We start from the raw sequence: 21104 nt of genomic DNA on the forward strand, positions 1-21104 counted from the left end.
GTGGCAGTATTAATTTTATAGAACTAATATTAGTAGCAGTATGGTAGGTGTATTAATGTTAGTAGTTGCAGTAATAGTACAAAATAGAAGTAGTTCTATGAGTAGTAGTATTAGCAGAAATGGGTGTAGTAGTAGTAGTAGTTGAAATAGAAGTAACAAAAAAAGGAAGTAGTAGTATTAGTAGAAGTAGTAGTAGAGGAATAAAAGAAGTAGAAGCACCAGTTTTAGGCTAGCAGTTGTAGTATTCCTGTACTGACTTAAAGTAGTATTGGCTTTGTATTAACCCGACCTCGAGCAGCTTCCTGTGTGCTGCCTGTTCTGCTTCCTCTTCCTTTTCCCCTGAAAATAACAGAAGAAAGTTCTGGGAAACAAAAACACAGTGTGTAGTAGTGCGCGGCGGTTGTGCAGATGTAGTACATACGTAGTTATCTCTGGCGGACCATCCGGGGTAGAGCTGCATGTGGAGCAGTCTCTCCTTGTGGGCTAGGTCGTAGTATTTGGACTGTTCCGAGCACGACAGAGCGTGCCACTAAAATAAAAGTTAGTGAGTTACGAAAATATTCAAAATTATTAACAAAATGTTTACATTTTTAAGATACTGTAATTTAATATTTAAAACGGCAACCTGTCACTTTAAAGAAAAAGCTTAAAATACTGGAAAACATACTTCTTACTGCTTGTGTGATAAGAGGATCTATACCATACTCATATCTGTGCTGCTAGTTAGCTTAGCTTAGCATCAAGACTGGAAACAAAGGGAAATAGCTAGCCTCAAAAAACCATCAGAGTATTCCAACTTTTAGTCCTTTTGTCACTCCAAAATGATCTGTTGTAGAAGAGGCAGTGGTACTTGTAGTTGTTGCATTAGCAGTCAGTGTGGTAGAAATGTATGAAAAAGTAATAGAAAACAATAAATCCTACATTTCCCATAGTGCACATGGAATGTCTGTCATCGGAGCCTCCTTGCTTAGTAAAAAGCCACATCTCTCAGTTTGAAACTGAGACCTTCAGTCTGCCTGTCAAATATAGGTACAGGGTGGGTCTATATACAGACAATCCTGATGACATCACTGTGACATCATCGAGGCTGGGCGGAGCTCACCCTGCGTCCTAGGATGCGGTTGATGGCGGCACTTTCTCTCTCTCGTCCCTCCTGCAGAACTTTGTGTCTCATCTCCTTCATGTAGAGCATGAAGGCATTCAGAGGCTTCTTCACTGGCTGTCTGCTGCCGAGGGCAAGAGACATACACAGTACATGGATAGAGAGAGAGAGAGAGAGAGAGAGAGAGAGGGAGAGAGGGAGGGAGAGGGGACTACTGCAGTTGCACACTTACTCTTCTTGTACATTTTTACACGTGAAGATCCAGATTTAACGGAAGCCTTCAAAGGACTCACTTGTTGGCACTGTTGCCATGGTGAAAGGGGCGTGTCCTGGAGTGGGCGTCGGCCTGTCGGGCAGCAGGTACGCTGATTGGCAGGCTGTACGGTGAGGAAGGAGGGAAGTGTCTGTCGCTGTAGAGGAGGAGAGGGACGAGAGGATGGACGGACGACTGCAGAGAGAGCACAGATGTGATACACACGGCGGCTATTTTCCACTGACACCAAGAATCATATTGTAGGGTATTATCATAAGATAATCCCGGTTTGCCAATTAATGAGCAACTGAAAGGCCAAGACAGTGAAAGTTAGCTAGGATTTGATGTCTACTTTATAGACGTGTTACAATGCATGGCTAATGAAAGCTAGGAAGTGGCTAAAAGCTAACGTTAGCAGTGAATTAGGAAATATGCTGTTTTAACTTGAAATCACTGAAGAGAAGTGGTTAATTTTCTAATACTGCTACTTCATATGATGAAGAAAGGAAAATGGCCGCTGTGCAAATATGGTCAATTGCAGAAAAAAAACCCCAAAGCATAAATTCAACCTTCAATAAAATTGTTATAAATTGTAATGCATGTCTCCTTAAAAGGGCAGTTAAAGAAGTAGTACATAAACAGTACTTGATTCTAACAGATAGAGACAGCAGCTCGTAGCTTTCATCTGTTTGTCCTCTCAGCCGGGTTGGATGGATAACACACTGACAAGAGGGGGAGTAACAATATGGTGAAGATTACACACAAACACACAACGTACACACACAACCTGGGGGCGCTGCACTCCACACTCTCAGGGTTACATTTAACACTGATTGTGTTAGAAGGGGAACATATTGGCTCAAAGGGACACACACACACACTCACAGCAGCAGCAGTCTGAGTGTGTGACAAGTTGTTTGGCCCCCTGCTGGTCAAATTCAGGTACTGCTCCCGAGGAGGACACCAGTCAACTTTACCTGAACAGGACAAAAACAGTCAAATTATAATATAAAAAATGAAACATGATCATATTTATTCAGATAAAATCTTTTTGTCTCTCATCACACGTTGGACCTGCAGAGTTCTGATTAAATCCGCTCATCAGGCCGACCTCCTGAAACAAGATCAATAGTTACATTTATTTATGCACACTGTTGCACAGGAACAATCAATAAGAAATAAATGTTACATAAGTGATTAATCAATGACTGACTTATGAAACAGAGTTATGGTGGATGGTTAATTATGAATCAGCTGTATTTGAAATGTTCTTTATTCTTCAAACTTAAAAGGTATATTTGTACAAAAAGCAGCTTCAAGTGCTTAACAAAATAAAAGAATAGTTAAAAAATAAAAATAAAGTTTTAAAGAGGAGAGAAGTTACAGAAAAACACAAGTGAAAAAAAATTAATTAAAGTAAGTATATGTAAAACATGAGAGAGCAGAAAAAGAATCTTAGCACACTAAAGGTAATTTATTTATTATAAATATAAATAATACTTATTGTTAATTCATGTGTAGAATAAATGTATATTAAAAGCTATTAAATGTGACCTCGATAACAAAAATATTTTCCGTAGTAATTTTTTTTTTTCAATATAGTTTAAAAATATAAAAATATAAATGAGAGAAAAGAATACATTCATATAGTAACATCGAACAAATTAATGTATTTTGTTTTTTCTCCTTTTCTGGCGTTTTTACACAAAATTCTTTAAAAAGAAAAGAAAAGAAAAAATAATAATTACTCACCCCTCTGCTGGGAATCTGCTCCATCTGTTGACTTGAATCAGTGAAAACTAGATAACATGTAACTAATAATAAAATAAATCTAATATGAATTCATATTATTAAATAAAGTTAAACATTATGAAGACGGAGCTGACTGTCAGAGAGGAGAAAAATCCTGTTGCTGGCATTTATGAACCCCCCCCCATTAAACCCCAACACCACACACACACACACACACACACACACAGACACACACACACACATTCATGTTTGGCCCCGGGTTCTTTCACTGCTCTTGCTGATATTTTTGTTTCACACTTGTTTTCCAGTTACTAAGAACACCAAACTAAAACTAGTGTCATGTATTTGTATTATTTTGTCCACCCCATTCATATCAATTCATATGTCAAGTGTTTTCTTTCTTTTAATGCAGGTTAGGGTACCCTGGTAAAAGTATTTAATGTAGTTAAGGTATTACAAATTTAAAGTACAGCAGTATTCTCAGCTTTATGTAGTTAAAGTATCAAAGTAAACAGTATGACACTTAACTCAGTTAAAGCTGCATCATTTCCTCTTTTGTGCCACTTTGAGGCAGCAGAACAAACTGTTAAAACATTATTGAGCTTCAGTGTTTTCACACTGAAATTAATGTAGCTAACATGTTAGCAAACAGCTTCCTTTTCCCACACCTAGCAGCTACAGAGCTCGGTAGTATCTATTGACAGTGTCAGTGGTGTTCCTCAGGGTTCTATCGTAGGTCCTTTATATTTTCTGTTTGCTGTTATAAAACCTGCTCATTTTCTCAAACATAACTGCCACATCTGTTTCAGCTGTTTTTTGTCTCCACACACTTCTGAAGGGAGATATCTGGCTCTTTAGCTGCTAAATGCTCCACTATCTTTTCTTTTTGCCCAAACAACAAACTCAAATTCTGATATTTTATATTTGTTACAAAAAATGACACGTGCAAGAACTCAAAGCTTCATATTTTCCCTGCTGACTTCTATTCACTTTGATTCAAACATTTCTGACAGCTGTGCCAGCACACCCACAGGGGTACTCCCCTCTGACACAAAAAACCTGCGGGGAGAAAAGACAAAGGGAAAGGATAGAGAGCGGGCAAAGAGGTCAAAGGTCAAAGTGCAAAAAGGACAGGAAGACTGCGGAAAGACATAGAGTCAGATGCAGTCACATTTTTTTCCAGAGACACTGTATCTGTACTCCTATGTTGCTGCAGAATGTTTCAAACAACAATGTTTAACAATATGTGCTTTAGAAATAAGAAAATGGTGGACAATAACCAGAGGGAGAAACACCAGAGCCTTTACTTACTGTAATGAGGTTTCTGTGTTGTGATTCCCTTCTGCATTTTATGTTTGTATACTTTTTTAATTATTAGTAAAACCTTTTCTATTTGACTATATAGTCAGAGCTTTAATTTACTTTCACACATTTTAATTTGATTGTATTCACTTTCATCCAACTGTATTAGTAATTTTTTTATAGTGAGCCCTGACAGCCCTAAACTCCCGCAACTTTTAATTGGAAGCTGTAACTTTAGTGAAACTAAATTTCCAAATAAAATAAATAGAAATGTGTTCAATAATATCTCGTACCCTATAAATCCTGCAGAAATTCTATCTCCCAGTTTTACTCAGTGATATTCATCATTTACGTACTAAATATCGAAAGTTTCACATAACCCCCAAAGGAAACTCATTTTAGGATTTTGAATGGCGTGTATCCATCTAGTGACTTGTTGCAGCAACGTTTTGGTTTTGATACAAACAACCGTGTATTCTGTGACGACGTTGAGACCACTGTTCATCTGTTCTCTTCATGAAGGTCTTATGGTGGAAAATAATTATTTCTTGGTGAACAGTATTCTCATCCTTGTAAATTCTACACAAATCTAAGTACTTAAAAGTCGTACCCAAATTTTGTATATTTTTTAGTGAGTTTCTTTCTTACACAAAGGAAATGCAAAGAAACTTCTTAGTATTCTAGAAGAATTTATTTATGTTATGTTATTATTGTTTAATTTCTCTCCCTCTCTCTTTTATTCTCTTGGATTTGCACCTGAGCCCTTATATTTCTGCACATGTTCAAATCTCGATGTCATGTTGTTTGTACATGCTTGTTTGATCAATGAAAAAAATACTTATTTATGTTATTATTCCACAAGATGGCATTCATTTCAGAAAGACGCCAGCTGCCGTAAAGATGCTCCAGAATAAGGAGGATGGGAGCGGAACCTTCGGTCTGGGTGCTTTTAAGTCGGACATCATTAGTGACCGTGTGCACCACGGAGAAAATGGAGGACGTTAACGTGATCTTTGTTACCTCGGTGGACCCTAATCTGTCTAAAGCCGAGATACTGAGAGGAGTCGTTTCAGAGAAACTGACGACAGTCGCGCGGGAAATCTTCGCAGCTGTAGAGAGAACCGTAGCCGGATACGAGGAGGAGGCGGCGGGCTTGAGGGAGGTGATTGTCCGGCAGAGGAACCAGCTGGAGGCTGTCCTGCAGCCCCAGGTCACACTCTTTAGGATAGGTGGGTAACTGACGACATACAAACAACACATTCGAACCAGGGTACATTTTAACCGAGGAGGTCACTTGAATGTTGACGTGTTTGCTACATTATAACATAACAATTATAACAGAACTAAGATAAAAACAAGTAAAGACTTAAATCGAACAAGATTAAAGAAAGGCAATAAGAGTACAAATGTAAAAAACATTAAGTATAATACAAAACATGTACAACAGGTGTGATTAAAAACTGTAAGGGTGTGCAGGATATTGGTGAAGCTTACAGTGCACGTATAATATTAATGCATTTTAATTTTCTTACATTAAACCATCAAAACATAATTTTGTGTTCTTCCCTTCTAATGTGAAGTCTTGGATACGTGAAGAAATCATTCAACCCTTTTTCTCTGCTCCAGATGGACCTGTATGTGAACCGCAGGTGGCTGAAAGAGGTGAACACACATGTATGTCCAGCACATTTACTCATATGCTCTGCTTAACAGTGTTCGTTTTGGCAGCTATATGTTTTGCCCCTTACATGTAAGTCCTGTTTTAGTCACTAAGAAGTAATCACATGGTAGTCATTAATGACCCCCCCCCCCCCCCCCCAGACCGCTGATGATCATCCAATGACGCGTAAAATGCCTGTTTTTCTGTGAGCGCGCTCAGAGCCTGAAGCGGAAAGCCTGGGTGACGCAGAAAGTTCACAACCAGCTTCCGGTTGCCCGTAACCTAGTAACAGGAATGCATTGCTTGTATTTTGACAGACGGATTAGACGCACAGCAGAAAGAAATATGCATTCTGAATGTCTGACAGCTCACCACTAACATTTTAGTCCCGTCTCATTAACGTCAGAGCTCTTATTATCAACCATCTATTTTTAGCTCGTCAGCGTCTCGTCTTCGTCATGGAAAAAAGATCGTCGACAAACATTTTTCGTCATTATTTTCGATAGTGAAATGAACACTAGTACTTAAGTACGCACGTACAGTACTCTCCGTTGTATGTTTTAAGTTGCAAGTTTAACATTTTGACTTTTTTGGGTTCAGATGGGGAGGACTCGGGGAGCTGGGACGACTTTGGTCCCATTGAGGACGAGGAGGCTGAAGATGAGTGGGAGGAGCCAGTTCAGAACAGGCCCAGGAAGTGGGATTATATAACCCTCAGAGTCTGCCTGTTACAGGACTTCAAGACCAACAAACTCTCAAACTGTGGTAAGAGTCCAACAAAGAAGTGAAGTGTGAGGATCACGACGTTTGAAGTGTGCTGTGGAGGAAACGAGGCAGGTTTACCGTGTGTGTATCTAGGATGTGACTGAAGCATTCCTGCAGCTTCTGCCACACTGAACGCCTCTGTGCTACACGCACAGAATCTGACTGTGTGTTTGGGTTTTAGTGCTCAAGACCCCGGTGCAGGAGGTGAGGTGTCGTCGAGGCCTGATGGAGGCGGACTTCCTGGACATTCTGAGGTCGACCTTCCCTCACCTTACTGGACAGTTTGATACTTTCACTGTCGACTCAAGCAGAACACTGACACAACTTAAACTAAAGAAACTGATACCGGAGGAGATCCAGGCGGCCATCAAATCCAGAGGGAAAGGAAGGTCAGCTCTGTATATCCGAGGAAAGGTGCATCATTGATTTATTTCACAATCATTCCTGACTCAGGAGAACACTCTGAATGTTAGCGTTGCAGCAGGATCTGTAGGGACAGCATGCTAACCTACAAACCAGCTAACGTGAGATACACTTCAGGCTGTTCTCTCTCGTGTTGTCTCATGGTATTCGTCCTGTAAAATATTGCCATGGGGTTTTATAATAATAAATAATCTTTGCTCCCACATGAAAGTGTGAAGCTCTTATGTGGTAAAGAATCGAGTGGAACATCTGAAACTGTACCTCGGCTGAGCTGTGAGCACACTGCTCCCAAAGGTCTGAGCTTTAATGATTAAACATATTTACTGTTGATTTCTTCCAGGCGACAAATGATCCCCTCCGCAGCCCCTCACCACCTCCGCAGCTTCCTCCTCCTCAGAGAAAAGAACATGCCACCAGCAACAGAAGAAATCGGCGTAAAAGAACACGTGCAATGTGAATCTTTGCTTCTAGTACAAAATACTGGAGTGTTTTATCTCAGTGATTGTCAGACACCAAATACAAGGTTCAGATCTGATTTGATATCACCACTGAATACATGTTCAGTGGAGCAAAACTGAAAGAAAGGGAACTGCATGAAAGGTTTGGTTTGTTCCTTAGTTTGATGGTTTCCTTGCAGGGGTTCGTCTTTGAAGAGGAGGCGCAGTAAGGGGCATCTTCTCAACCTCAGAGTCTGTCTGTTAAAAGACTCCAAGGCCAACATGCTCAAGAGAGGAGGTAAGACAGCAAAAGAGCAGGCGTGGACGAACTCGGTGCACGTTTGTTTCGAACAACTTTTGAATACAAAAATGAGCATTATGTAGACTGTAGTCTGAGCTGTTGAACTGATTTGGGTTAAACAGGGTGGTACATCTTTAGTGATGTTCCTGGAATCACAGGGTGTTCCTGGTCACCCTGCTTCTCACCCAGTAAATCTGCACACCTTGAGGCTCCTCTGCCACTTCAGTGGTCTTGCAAGTGGCTCTCTTCATCCCCTTTCCCTCGCTGCTCAAATGGCTAAAGGCTTTAGTCTCAGAGCAGGGTGCCAAAACCCTTTAGTACTTCTCTACTAAGCTCGCTGTCCATCCAGCTCTGCTTACTCAGAGAGCTTCCTTCCAACTGAAGCTTCTCAGGGGACTGATGACGAGCAAAGCGTTGGAATCAGGTGTGTTAGAGTACGGAGAAACCTAAAACGTGCAGGAAGGTAGCTCTGCAGGAGAAGGTTGGCCACGCCTACGTTTGCCTGAAGTTTTGTCTGTACAGAAAAAAAAAGTTGGTTCCTTGAACTTCTTATATTGTTTGCATTTTAGTGTTGAAGTCGCAGTTGAAGGAGTTGAGGTGTCCTCGAGGCCTGCAGGAGACAGAATTCCTGAACATGCTGAGGTCCTCCTTCCCTCAGCTGACCAGACAGTTTGATGCTTTCACAACCGACTCCACCAGAAGGCTGACGCCACTGAAGCTACAAACACTGACACCAGAGAAGATCGAAAGGACCATAAAATCCAGAGGGAAAGGAAGATCAGCCCTTTACATCCGAGTAAAGGTAGAACATCTGCTTATTTCAGGTCCCTTCCATCCACTGCCTCCAATGGTCACAAAATAACTCGACTGCTGAATTCTTCCAGGCTGCAAAGGAATCCCTGAGCAGTATGGAGCCACTCCCCCCTTCACGGACTGAGGACAATGCCATCGATGATACAAGGAATGATGAAAAAGGAGCACATGCTAGGTGAGCCAAAACAGCATTAGGTACATGCGGATATATGCTGCACATGCATGTACCCGCTTCTGTTAATGTACAATAAGCTGAAATGTTTAACTCAAAAGAATTATCCTTGGCACTATTAAAATGTAATTCATTTGTGGCACAATGAAGTGTGTTTAAAGGAGAAATCTTTTTTTTCTACCTTCAGTTTTCACAACAGTCCTGTAGAGGAAGGGGAAAGCAATGAATCACGTCCTGTCTCCAGCAACTCGGGACAGCAACAACAAACGGAAGCAGAGGAAGACGCAGAAAAACAGGGAATATCTGGAGACTCCGGTGCCCTGTCATCTGCCGGCTCTTCATCTGAGATCCACAAAAGCGATGTCGATGATGAGGCAGAGAAAGATGACGGGGATGAAGAGTGGAAACCAGATGAGACTGACGAGATGAAACCTGAGCCGGACTCCTCAAAGAAAAGGAGACGAGTCAAACATTCAGGAGTCAAAACAAAGAGAAGGAAACGGATCCTGGTGTCGACTCCTCTGTCCTGTAAGGTCTGCCAAGCTCTGAGTGGGTCAAAGAACATGTTGATTAAACATTCCTGGATTCATGTGGATGATCCGGAAAGACTTTGTGGAGTGTGTGGAGAGCATTCGGAGTCTACAGAGGTGCTTAGGAGTCATCTGGAAAGTCATCAGAAAATACAGAGCTGTAAAATCTGTAAAAAGTCTTTCCTCTCTCTCGGTGGCCTAAAGAGGCATGCTACCCTCCACACAGGAGAGAAACCATACAGATGTGATATCTGCAACAAAGCATACGCATGCAAGAACAGTTTGAGGAGTCATCGCTGGGAACATGTGGAGAATAAACAACACAACTGTGATGTCTGTCATCAGTCTTTTGCTTTCAAACAGCAGCTGAGGATTCACAGCAGGACCCACACAGGTGAGAATCCCTACAGCTGCGACGTGTGCGGTAAATCTGTCTCAGGCTTCCGATCTTTATCTCGACACAAGTTGACTCACTTTGGGGTAAAACGTTACGGCTGTAAGGTTTGTGGGAAGCGGTTTCTCACTCACAAAAATGTTAAAGAACATGAGAAAATTCACACAGACAGGGACAAGCCATACCTCTGTGATATTTGCTGCAAACTGTTCCATACACAAAGTCAGTTAAAGGTTCACCTGAGAACACACAGCGAGGAGAAGATCATCTGCAGCCAATGTGGCAAAGGACTGTCATCTCAAGGGGCTCTGAAGAGACACATGGTCACCCACACTGGGGAGAGACCCTACAAATGCTCAGAGTGTGGACGAACCTATGCATCCAGCAGTGCTCTCAGAGTCCATCTCAAAGCCCACTCAGGAATCAAACCATACGTGTGTGGGGTTTGTGGGAAAGCAAGCTATCGCAAAGCACACCTGATCGTCCACATGAGGACCCACAATGGAGAAAAACCATACAAGTGCTCCATCTGTGACAAAGGCTTTACTCAGAGTCACTGTCTGAAAACCCACATGAAGAGCCACCAGAGGGAAGGCAAGACAGCAGGGGATGATCCGGGGAAGTCCTGAAAGACTGAAGTGTCTGTTCCTTCCCTCCTGTAAGAAGAAACCTGTACAAAATGTGTATTTGTTATCATGTTAACGTTTTAACATCATATGAATAAAAGTGGAATTTGGTACTTGTCTCTCTTTTTTTAGCCATCACCATGTTCTTCATTGCAAGTGTGAAGTTGCTGACCTCTAAGCTAGCTAGCTAAAGTGAGAGAGCTAGTTTCTTCTGCTAGAGGTTAAAGTGATTCATTGCTGGCTCACGTATTTTCTACTTCCATGCAGTGTAACATTAGTGGATTTGTGTGGCTTCAAGCCAAAGTTTGTCAGGAGTGAAAATCAATCGTTCTAAGTCTGATGATTGAACAAATGCTGAATTTCATTGCGACCCCAAATTTGCCCCTCGGCGAAGATGAAGTATTTCTGATTCTGAATTTCTCCTTTGACAAAACAAACAGAACACAATTCTGAAATACTATCTAAACTGGCATTTGTTCATCATCCGACATAAACAACTGCAGATAAATAATACTCCGTGATTGAACCGCGAGATAAGATTCCTAAACTCGGTTACACTTCTGAGTTTTGACCTGGGAGGAATTTATTAACTCTATGGGACGGACTTCAACAGAAAAGGCTAATTGAAGGCTCTGTATAACTTTCTGAAGTAACAGCAACTTTACTTTGAGTTTGCAATTGCCTTCCTGCCACCTTCAGGTTTCAAATTTCATACAAAATAATTTTAAAAAGCAAATATCCCATTTCTGCCTCGCAACTGTTTCCACTTTCTAAATGCCCCATTGTTCGTAATCTTGTCATTTCTTGTCTCTGTTTTACAGTATGTTCCACTTTCTCTGTTAAAATCCTGTCGGATGTTTTCCTATTATGTGAAGTGTACTGTTTTAACATGCTGTACTCTTATTTTCAATCTGTTTACTGTAATCTGTCCTCTCAGAGTTGCCTCCTTATTTTTAATATACTAACGGCCGCTACTTTGCCGCCATCTCTTGTCGACTTGGAGAGTGTATTTTATCTTTGGTCTATGTTTCTGGTCGGACAGCATTCGCGCCAGCACCAGTCCCGACATCCGTTCCAAACATTCCCGCGTATTTGTTCCTGTAAAAACACTTCCGCGCAGGGACGACACCGTGTTGACCAACATGGAGGCTGAAACGGCGGAAGGCTTCATCTACCACTCTAGAGCGGACACACTGAGAGGAGTCGTCGCCGAGAAGCTGAACACCGCCGCGCGGGAGATCTATGCGGTCCTCGAGAGAACTGTAGCCGCGTACGAGGAGGAGGCGTTGGGTCTGAGGCAGGAGATAGATCGGCAGAGGAACCAGCTGGGAATACTCCTGCAGCTCAAACTAGAGGCACTAGGTTGGTGTTACACTCAACTTCTCTTTCAGTAAACTAGCTTCAACTGTGCACACGTTCTCCCTGCAGAGAAAACGAACCTAATGACGAACCCGGTTTATAAAAGCGTTAATTTGACGCCGCTTTGCTAACGGGCCAACCCACCGACGTTTTGGGACATATTGCAACAACTGTTACTGTTGACCAACAATTCTACAGTTAAAACAAAGGCCAACTAGCTCGCTTAAGTCACCGTTGGAAACAGAAACGGCTACATCACTGCTTTTATTTCCCCCGGTTTCACAAAGACCATCTGAACGAGATCAACAAAATGTATATCAAACTTACGTCTGTCTGCTAACAACCCATACCGTATAAAGATGACTATAAATGTTCATGATATTTATTTGAATAAAGAAGTCACATGTTGCAACAATGCTCCGTGACGGTTGATGTTTACAAATGTCACGTGGACTTTCTGATATTTTAACCTTTTTTTGTGTTAATGCGTAGATTACAGACCTGGGTAAACATAGTGTTTGGATGTTACAGCTGCTGTTAAATCCGTCTTTATTTTCAGTGTGACACGTTATTCAGTAAATATCAATTATTTAGTAAATATTTATTTAGGCCTAATTTAGGCTCTCAAAGTGAAAAAAGAACAACAGGTTATTTTTAAGTAGATTCACACTTGTTGCCGTGATTATATTGAATAATAGTTATGCTGGATCTTCTCACCCGACATTAAAGAAAGCCGCGGTCTTGAGGCAATTTCGCGCTCCGTTTTGAACCCAGCTCAGTGCAAGTGAGATCGTCTGAGTCTTAAGAAATGAAAGCAATGAATCTGTTTTTTTCCCCTCGATAAATGCACCAACAATTGTTCAATGTGTCTTCCTGTTCGGTAAAAAGTCTCACTGAGCATGTGCAGAATGACTTCCAGCTATAGAGCATGTTTGTAATTAAAGGAACCAAACATGTCCGTCTCTGATCCAGATAACCAGTTTCCTGTTTGTGAGCCGGCGGCGGCAGGACGAGATGGAGGAGGAGGAGGAGGAGGAGGAGGAGGATGTGAACCAACTGAAGAGGAAGAGCACCTCAAACATGAGCCGAGTACGTCTTCTATTAATTTCACTTTAAGAAGAGTTTTCTAATCCGGGTTTTCGTTGGTTTAAAGGGGGGCTGAACTTTGACATTTGACGTGTGTGCAGGTGTGGAGGACAGAGAGGAGGTACAGATGGAGGAGTATGACGAGGAGGTGGAGTATCAAGAGCATCTCTTTGAACTGGAGGACGAAGCAGCAACCAGGTTACACGCACATTCCTGTAAAGATGATGTTTTAATACCAGACTTTGGAGCTGCCCGGACAGACCAGTCAGTCATGATTAAACACATCATGTCTGCCATTTCACAGGTTTTTGACTCCCTCCCCACTGACTGACAGGAGGAGTGGAGGCGGTCCTTGGATCACTGAATTAGGGGACCACATAGACCTCAAGATCTGCATCATGGGGGGCCCTCAGACCGATATGATCTCACCGTATTGTACGTATGATCATTTAACTTCAAATCCAGTGTGATTAAAAACTAGTGTCCTGGTTGTGATCACAACTTTCTCTTCTTTCTGTCAGTGTACAGGAAGTACCCGCTACAGGAGCTGCGGTGTCCTCGTGGCCTGAAGGAGGCCGACTTCCTGAACCTGCTGAGGTCCACCTTCCCCCAGCTGGCCGCTCAGAAAACGTTTGACTTCCTAAGAGGCAAAAAGAGAAAAATGCTGCCGCTCGGAGTCAGGAGGGTGACGCCAGAGGCGATCTACAGATCAGGATGTTCGACCATCTTCATCCAACTCAAGGTGCTTTGATCTACAAAACATGTCTGCTCTAATCTACCAAACTCAATGGAATATTTGCCCTTTTTTCCTCGAGGAATTGTTTAAACGATTAACAGAATATCTGCTTATTAATGTCGTGCTGTTTCCCTTCAGAACCCGTCACCTGAGAGCGAACCTGAACAAGATCAGTCCCCTGAAGAACAGCAGTCCCCTGAAGAACAGCAGTCCTCTCAAGAACAGCAGTCCCCTAAAGAACAGCAGTCCCCTGAAGCACAGCAGTCCCCTGAAGCACAGCAGTCCCCTAAAGCACAGCAGTCCCCTAAAGCACAGCAGTCCTCTCAAGAACAGCAGTCCCCTAAAGCACAGCAGTCCTCTCAAGAACAGCAGTCCCCTAAAGCACAGCAGTCCTCTCAAGAACAGCAGTCCCCTAAAGCACAGCAGTCCTCTCAAGAACAGCAGTCCTCTCAAGAACAGCAGTCCCCTGAAGCACAGCAGTCCCCTGAAGCACAGCTCCATCCATCAGAGACAAACGATGCTGATGCTGATTCTCCACCCTCTCCTGATCGAACAAGGTGATACACAACAGAAACAAAACACCAGCAGAGACACGAGGTAAATTACTGCATTAATTCTTCATTAACCTGCTTCCAACGTCCTCCGTTCAGCTCAGTGCCGCCCACAGTTCAGTCTCACAGGAAGAAGCCGCACAGACCTCGGAGCGCTTCACCGCAGGAGCCTGTCACCCTCAAGATCCGCATCCTGAAGGGCTGTCCGAGTAGATCGGTCTCCGTCTACGGTAGATATGTGACATTTATATGTGTGTTTCTGAAATATTATGATTGATTAGAAATAAAATCAATTGATTGTTTTATTTGCTCCGATAATCACGGCTGATATTGTGGAGCCTTGCAATCGTGGGAAGAAGAGGCAGGGCGGCCTCTCAGCGATGAGCTCCGCCGATGGCTATTATAGACTGTATATAAAGATGGCCGACATGACAGCTCCCTAAAAGTGAAGCCAAACCCTCTCTACTGCCCCCTGCTGACTGGCTGCAGTATAGCTCATAAAGCCCGCCTCCTCCATGCTAACAGATGGGACATGAGTCAAAGTATAAAATCAAAATACACGTCAGATACATTTTGTATTAGCTTCACTTTTGGACCACGAGAGGAGATGGAGACACGTCGGCCATCTTTATTTTCAGTCAGTAGTAACAGTTCATAGGGGTCAGCACTGGAAGGCCGAAAGGACAGAGATTCAGAGGACTGAGTTCAGATGATCTGAAAATTCAAATTCCACATTCAGTTCTTGAAATTCAGTTTCAGTTTTGTGAGACGGACACCCGGCTGATGAGGAACTACATGGAGCTTCTGGTAGTTACCAGAGCCAATAATAGCTAGTTATAGATAGTTAATCATTAGTAATAGTTATATGATTACTTTTGGTGGCCTTGGTGGACTTTTCCCGTGACGCGCAGCAGCAGAAGAAGAAGAGCCGTAGAAGGTGAATGTTTGCGTGGCGTTTCCAGGATGGACGGAGCTTTGTAGCAAGCTCAGAGTACAAAATACATTTCACATTTGTTCTACCTGACAGGTAAGCACCCTTTAAAATAATGATGAAGACAACTCCCATGACCTCACGCTATTTTAGAAAAACGTCATCCTTGCCTTCAAGAAGGCGACTTTCTGATGATAACAAATGTTAAATGTTTGCTGATTACGGCTGCGTGTCCGCTAACTGCCAGCACCCATGAACTCAATCTTAGAGCGCTTGCTGAAAGCTGTAATAAAAGCAATTATTAAGCATAGAGCAGAATTTAAAGCCAATGTAAAGGAATGGCGTCCTGGCATTAGCAGCAGCTCGAGACCTGGAAATTGTACCCTCGAAATAACGACTCTGGATGCATGAGATGAACCGTGTGAGGAAAAGGTTTCGGAGAATATCAGCGATTGGTACAGGAGCTGCGTCTGGATGACGCCTGTTTCAAGGCTTACTTCAGACTACTCAGGGTCCCGTCTGAGATCCATCGCACGAATGCAGACCAATTTAGGGAGACCACGCAAAAACGGCGTTAGTGGACACGCAGCCTGAATCTCTCTGCATGACAGCTTTGGTAGTGAAGCCACCTCCCGCTGAATACTGACTTTGTGTTTCAGTGTTTAGGAAGGTCCCGTTGACGACGCTGCAGTGTCCTCCTGGCCTGAAGAAGGGCCGCTTCCTGAAGCTGCTGAGGTTCACCTATCCTGAGCTGCCTGTTGGGAGACCTTTGGACTTCTTTATAGCCCGCAAAAACAGAAAGCTGAAGCCCATCAGAGTGAAGAAGTTGACACCAGAGGCGGTTTCTAAGTTCGCTAAAACTAACACCGTCTACATCCGTCCGAAGGTACTGTGTTCTGCTTGATTTAGACCTTCAAAGTGTCGGTGGACCTCTGGCTCCATGAAGCAGACAAACGTCCTCTCTGAAGCCTCTTCCTTTGGTTTCTTTTTATCCAGGCCAGAGAAAAAAAGCCCAAGGAGAAAGAAGATCCTCCTCCTCCTGCTGCGAGTCCTCCTCCTCCTGCTGCCGCTCCCTCTGCTGCAGCTGCTCCTCCTCCTTCTGCTGCTGCCGCTCCTCCTCCTTCTGCTGCTCCTCCTCGTCCTGCTGCCGCTCCTCCTCCTGCTGCCGCTCCTCCTCCTTCTGCAGCTCTTCCAGATTCTGCGTCCACTGATCAAACCAGACTGAGCTTGAGGTGAAAAGACGAAGAGCTTCTGACTGAAGTGAATCATCTTATGCCCACAGGCCAATGAGAACCTGCTTCTGTTATTAACTTCCGATCTTCCTCTTTGTTGTCACGCAGCGTTCAGACTCACAAGAGTAAGTTCTGCAAACGTTCGATGAATGAAACAGGATCCCATGTTTACCTCAGGATCTGCATCCTGGAGGACTCTCGGATCCACGTGCTCGGAATCAACGGTAAATGTTTTGTTCTGTACAATAAGTGGGCAGGGCGATTGATTCCACAAAGTTCCTCACTAACAGGCGGTGTTAGAGGCCCAGGCTGGTTGTGATTACACGCAAGTCAAGAACATGCTGCCAATGGTCCCGATTCTCTTCCTGTATCTCTGCGTTTGGTTCGGTTTGTGATGCCTTCAGGATGGGTGTTAGATCTCAGGATGAGTAAACAGATACTGTGGCAGAGAAGGCAAAGAATATGTGTAAGTTATAGGTTGCGTACTGTCTCGTAAAATGCTGCTGCGTCATTAATTATCTAAGCAGGTAAGAGATAAGTCTACTGTTTTGAGTAGGGATGCACCGATGCATCGGCTGAGCGTCGGAATCGGACGATGTTGGCCGTGTTGACAGACATCGGGCCATCGGCAAATAAAGTGGCATGAACCGATGGCAGTAGCCGATGTTTTACCTCCCACGCCTGGAAGCAATTCACTTCTTAGCGCACGATAAAACTGGTGACGCACCGAATCGAGATGGCGGTTCACAGTAGGTGGTTAAATCCGCGGTAGTTGTAATCCCCTGAATTTTGGCTCTGCTTCCTTGGACACACCATCTCCAGATTCCACCTGCATCCTGCTCACAAGAAGACCTTCACAGTCCTGTACCGAAAGGAACTCCAACGGCGTCGCAAAGAAGCAGTTAGTTGGCAACCCAGGACAGAGTGTTTCAAAGGATAATTGTATTGAAGTTTTTGCACTGGCCAATAAACGTTAACGGTCCTGATCGGCTGAACGCCCAAGGGAAAGTTAACACTTCATTATTTGCCTTTAAGTGTGCCCTCTTCTTTGAAGCACTGAAGTTAAAGAAATGGGTAGGTGAAAGCATGCGGCGTCTTCAGACCAATGCCCGTGAAGGTGATGGAAACTAATGTCACTAATGTGTGAGCTGGGGGCACCAGCAGTCTCTCCCTAATCACCATCACAGACCGACAGTAGCTAGCTTAGATTAATGGGTACAGTTAGCTCATTATTATGCATTTTTTCTTGATGTGCGTTCACAACCAACAGATCAATCTACCTTTTTATTTCTGCACCGTTGTGTTTCAGTGTACAAGAGGTACCCCTTAGTGGAGGTGCAGTGTCCTCGGGGCCTGCAGGAGACGGACTTCCTGGACCTGCTGAGCTCCACCTTCCCTCAGCTGGCTGCTCAGACACCTTTTGATTTCTACATAGCCAGTAAGAACAAGACACTGGAGCCTCTGAAAGTGAAGTCGCTGACACCAGAGGAAATCAACAGGAACATCAGTTCCACCAGTAAATCAGCCCTCTACATCCGACTGAAGGTACACTTTTCTTGCTTTCTTACCAAACGCCTGTGCGGGACGATGTTTACTGCGCCGCACGGTGGATGGAAATCTGTGGATTCTGCCTTCTGTTCAAGTAAACATGGTGTTTCTGCTTTTGGCTGGAAATATAATTCTTTTAGGCTCAAGAGGAAGTCCAGTCCAACTCTTCATCCACTCGTGATCAAACCAGGCCTAACACAAGGTAATTCAGTTATGTTGAGCGTTTACTGGCATACAACTATTTAACTGTAACCCAAAATGTGTTCTGACTTCTGACATATGTTTTACTATGAAAATGTTTAATTTCAGTGAACACAGTGCCTCAAATGGAGTATCTGAACTAGGACGGTACTGTCCAATGTCCCAAAAACTCCGATTGGCTCGCAAACTTCAGCCTACATGACCAATGAACAGGGCGGGTTGTACCTCCCTCTGGTCTGAAAGGGCTCTAGACAACAGACCGGAGTTTCTGCCACCACTTCCCCGCTTCAATCAAAGCTGGTTCTGTGCTTGGTGGCTGTTTTTAGACACGGTTTCTAGTCATGCTCTGTGTGTAATTACACTGCTAAATGACAACGTTGTAGAGATTGAACTGACAGAATGGATAAACAGAGGGCAACGTCACCAAGCACTTCAACAAGTCATAAGTCCGTCTGCTGTTTTGCATAATGCCAAAGGTATAGGTGAGTCCCACCACTTTTATTTCTGCGTTAGAATCTATGAGGTCTACGCTGCCGGGGATCCGAGCGCCAAGGCCCCCGCCTTCGCATGCTGCCCGGTTTGCAATGCACCCGACCCCCACGCCTATCCCTGCAGGTGGTGGGCCCACAAGGCGGCGGCTCCACATCACTCATTCGGGCTGAGCCCGGCCGGGCCCCATGGGTGAGAGCCCAGTCACCAGACTCTCACCATCGAGCATCCCCCCCAGGTCTGGCTCCAGGGGGTGGCCCCAGTCTCCCTGATCCGGGCGAGGTAGCTGTCATACCTTTTTGCTCCACATCTCCCAGGTTCATAGGGACACGCAAACCCCTCCTCCATGTCATGGTGCCGATTCATGGAATGATGAGGCTGGTTGTGTCTTTTGTTACAGCCCCAAGAACAACCACGTTCCTAAACAAAGCTTGTTACATCCACAATGTGTCCTTGTAGTCAAAGTTTGTGGCACAATTCCCTCAACAGATTGGTGAGAAATCCACGATGATCCACATTAAAGGACACAACAAGGTGTAGTGTTATCTCCATACATGTGTTTAAAATACGCTGTGTATCTAAATGAAATGTCTATAACTCTGATTCCTGCTGCAGCTCAAGACCCACACAGGACGACACGGAAACTGAGGACGCTGATTATGAAGATGTTAGAGGATCCGAGGCAGCCGGTCCAATCGTTACCTCAGACAGTGACAGGGACGATGAGGCCAGTGTCGATAAACGTGAGAAACATCTGATGAAGAATGATCCAGATAAGAGGAAGCGAGACAGACCTCCCGGTGTTCAGAGGAATCAGACTTCTCGGAAGGCATCAGCCGATACCGGCAAAGCTCCCCTGTCCTGTAAAGTCTGCAAAGCTCTGCGCAAGTCACAGAACATGTTGATCAAACACGCCATGAGTCATGTGGACCAACCAGAAAGGCTTTGTGGCATGTGTGGAGAACATTTAGAGTCTGCAGAGACGCTGAGGAGTCATCTTCAAGGTCACCAAAAAATCCACAGCTGTAACATCTGTGGAAAGTCTTTCCTCTCCGTTTTTGGCCTCAGAGGACACGTCGATGGACACAAAGGGTGGAAACTGCACGAATGTAAGATTTGCCACAAAAGGTTCACTAACAAGTGGGTGCTGAGGACTCATGGCTTGACCCATGTGGCGGACAAACGACATCAGTGTGAATTTTGCCAGAAAACATTTGCTACAATAGAAGAAGTTACAAAGCACAGGATAATCCACACAGCAGAGAAGACGCACAGCTGCCACATCTGTGGTGAAACTATGAACAGCTTTTACACTTTGTCCAAACACATATTGAGTCACACGAGACGGACTGTCGGGAAAGGAGGGTTCGCCTGTGACGTCTGCAGCCTAACATTTCCCACGCAGCTGCAGTTTCGGGTCCACATGAGAATCCACACCGGACTGAAACCCTATATTTGCCCCGTCTGTGGCAATGGCTTCAGTCAGAGCCACGGTGTGAAGAGACACATGGACATCAAACACCCGGCTAGACGAAACAAACGTGAGACTGACGCTTCAGATCGACTTTTAACCAGCAGATTTAATGGCAGTAAAAGGGTTAAACGTAGCTGATGAACAAATGGTTTTGTTGTACCCAGTGATGCTAACGTAAAGACGAGGCTGGATGCATCTCATTCTTCTACTTGTGACTTCTCTTTGAGCATTTATGCAGCAGATTTAAAGTCCTGAATGTCGGCCACAGTTTGAACACTGAGCTCTGACTACAACTGAACTGACAATCGGTCCAAAACAGTCGTCAGGATGATTCAGGCGTTGATTCCTTCAGTGTCCTCAGGGGATATTCAGCCTCTCGTGGGTTCTCATAGAGTCTGACTGATTAGCAGTTTTCAGCAGGAAGGGTTTGCACAGTTAGCTACAGATGCCCTTTCCACATTAAGCAAAAAAAAGCTTTTATTTTGTATTTGTTTCAGCAGATTTCACATGAGAACGAGTTCCTGCAGCAGAAATGAGATGAAGCTGTTTGTGGTTTTATCTCAGATTTTAAACTCAATGCTTTCCCACACTGAAGCTGTTTTTTTCTTTGCTGTTGTCCTGTTGATGACTTTTGTTTTCATTTGTAAACATCTTAAACTGCTTATGCTGGGAATTGTTGACTAGCCACAGGGCGTGGTTGCTAGTAAACGACTACAAATCCTTTTATGTCAAAATAAACACGTCCAACAGTGAATGCAGCTCAAACATTACCAGCGTTAACAATCTGATGAAGCCGTATAAGATCAGATATCATTCAGTGCACAGCCAGCACCTGTATTGTTAGAATACTTCATAAAGCTGGTTTTTACTTGAGTAGGGTTCTTAGCTATTTTTGTTTACATTTTTTCTCCGGTATGACTGGAAAAGTCAGAATTATATGTTAAAGTCAAAGTTGATTTAAGGCCAG

General features: G+C 43.8%; 2 protein-coding genes across 2 annotated transcripts; both read left to right on the plus strand.

The window, feature by feature from the left end:
* The first annotated feature begins 5400 nt into the window (after window positions 1-5400).
* Window positions 5401-10635, plus strand: LOC138600505 (zinc finger protein 37-like). The gene is made up of 9 exons (XM_069671924.1): window positions 5401-5638; window positions 6036-6071; window positions 6670-6834; window positions 7016-7248; window positions 7598-7710; window positions 7895-7992; window positions 8565-8797; window positions 8880-8983; window positions 9168-10635. Exons 1-9 carry the CDS (start codon window positions 5401-5403, stop codon window positions 10531-10533), a joined length of 2586 nt encoding a protein of 861 aa, XP_069528025.1. The 3' UTR covers window positions 10534-10635.
* Window positions 10636-11647: 1012 nt separating this feature from the next.
* Window positions 11648-20883, plus strand: LOC138600711 (uncharacterized). The gene is made up of 13 exons (XM_069672188.1): window positions 11648-11892; window positions 12862-12978; window positions 13077-13173; window positions 13280-13410; window positions 13497-13717; window positions 13850-14268; window positions 14362-14492; window positions 15853-16079; window positions 16190-16425; window positions 16534-16649; window positions 17735-17970; window positions 18114-18175; window positions 19279-20883. Exons 1-13 carry the CDS (start codon window positions 11673-11675, stop codon window positions 20273-20275), a joined length of 3210 nt encoding a protein of 1069 aa, XP_069528289.1. The 5' UTR covers window positions 11648-11672; the 3' UTR covers window positions 20276-20883.
* The last annotated feature ends 221 nt before the right edge of the window (window positions 20884-21104 follow it).

The sequence above is a fragment of the Semicossyphus pulcher genome, unplaced genomic scaffold (genome assembly GCF_022749685.1).
Source record: "Semicossyphus pulcher isolate SPU_LCO1_2020_fin unplaced genomic scaffold, fSemPul1.0.p SCAF_21, whole genome shotgun sequence".
NCBI classification, from domain to species: domain Eukaryota; kingdom Metazoa; phylum Chordata; class Actinopteri; order Labriformes; family Labridae; genus Semicossyphus; species Semicossyphus pulcher.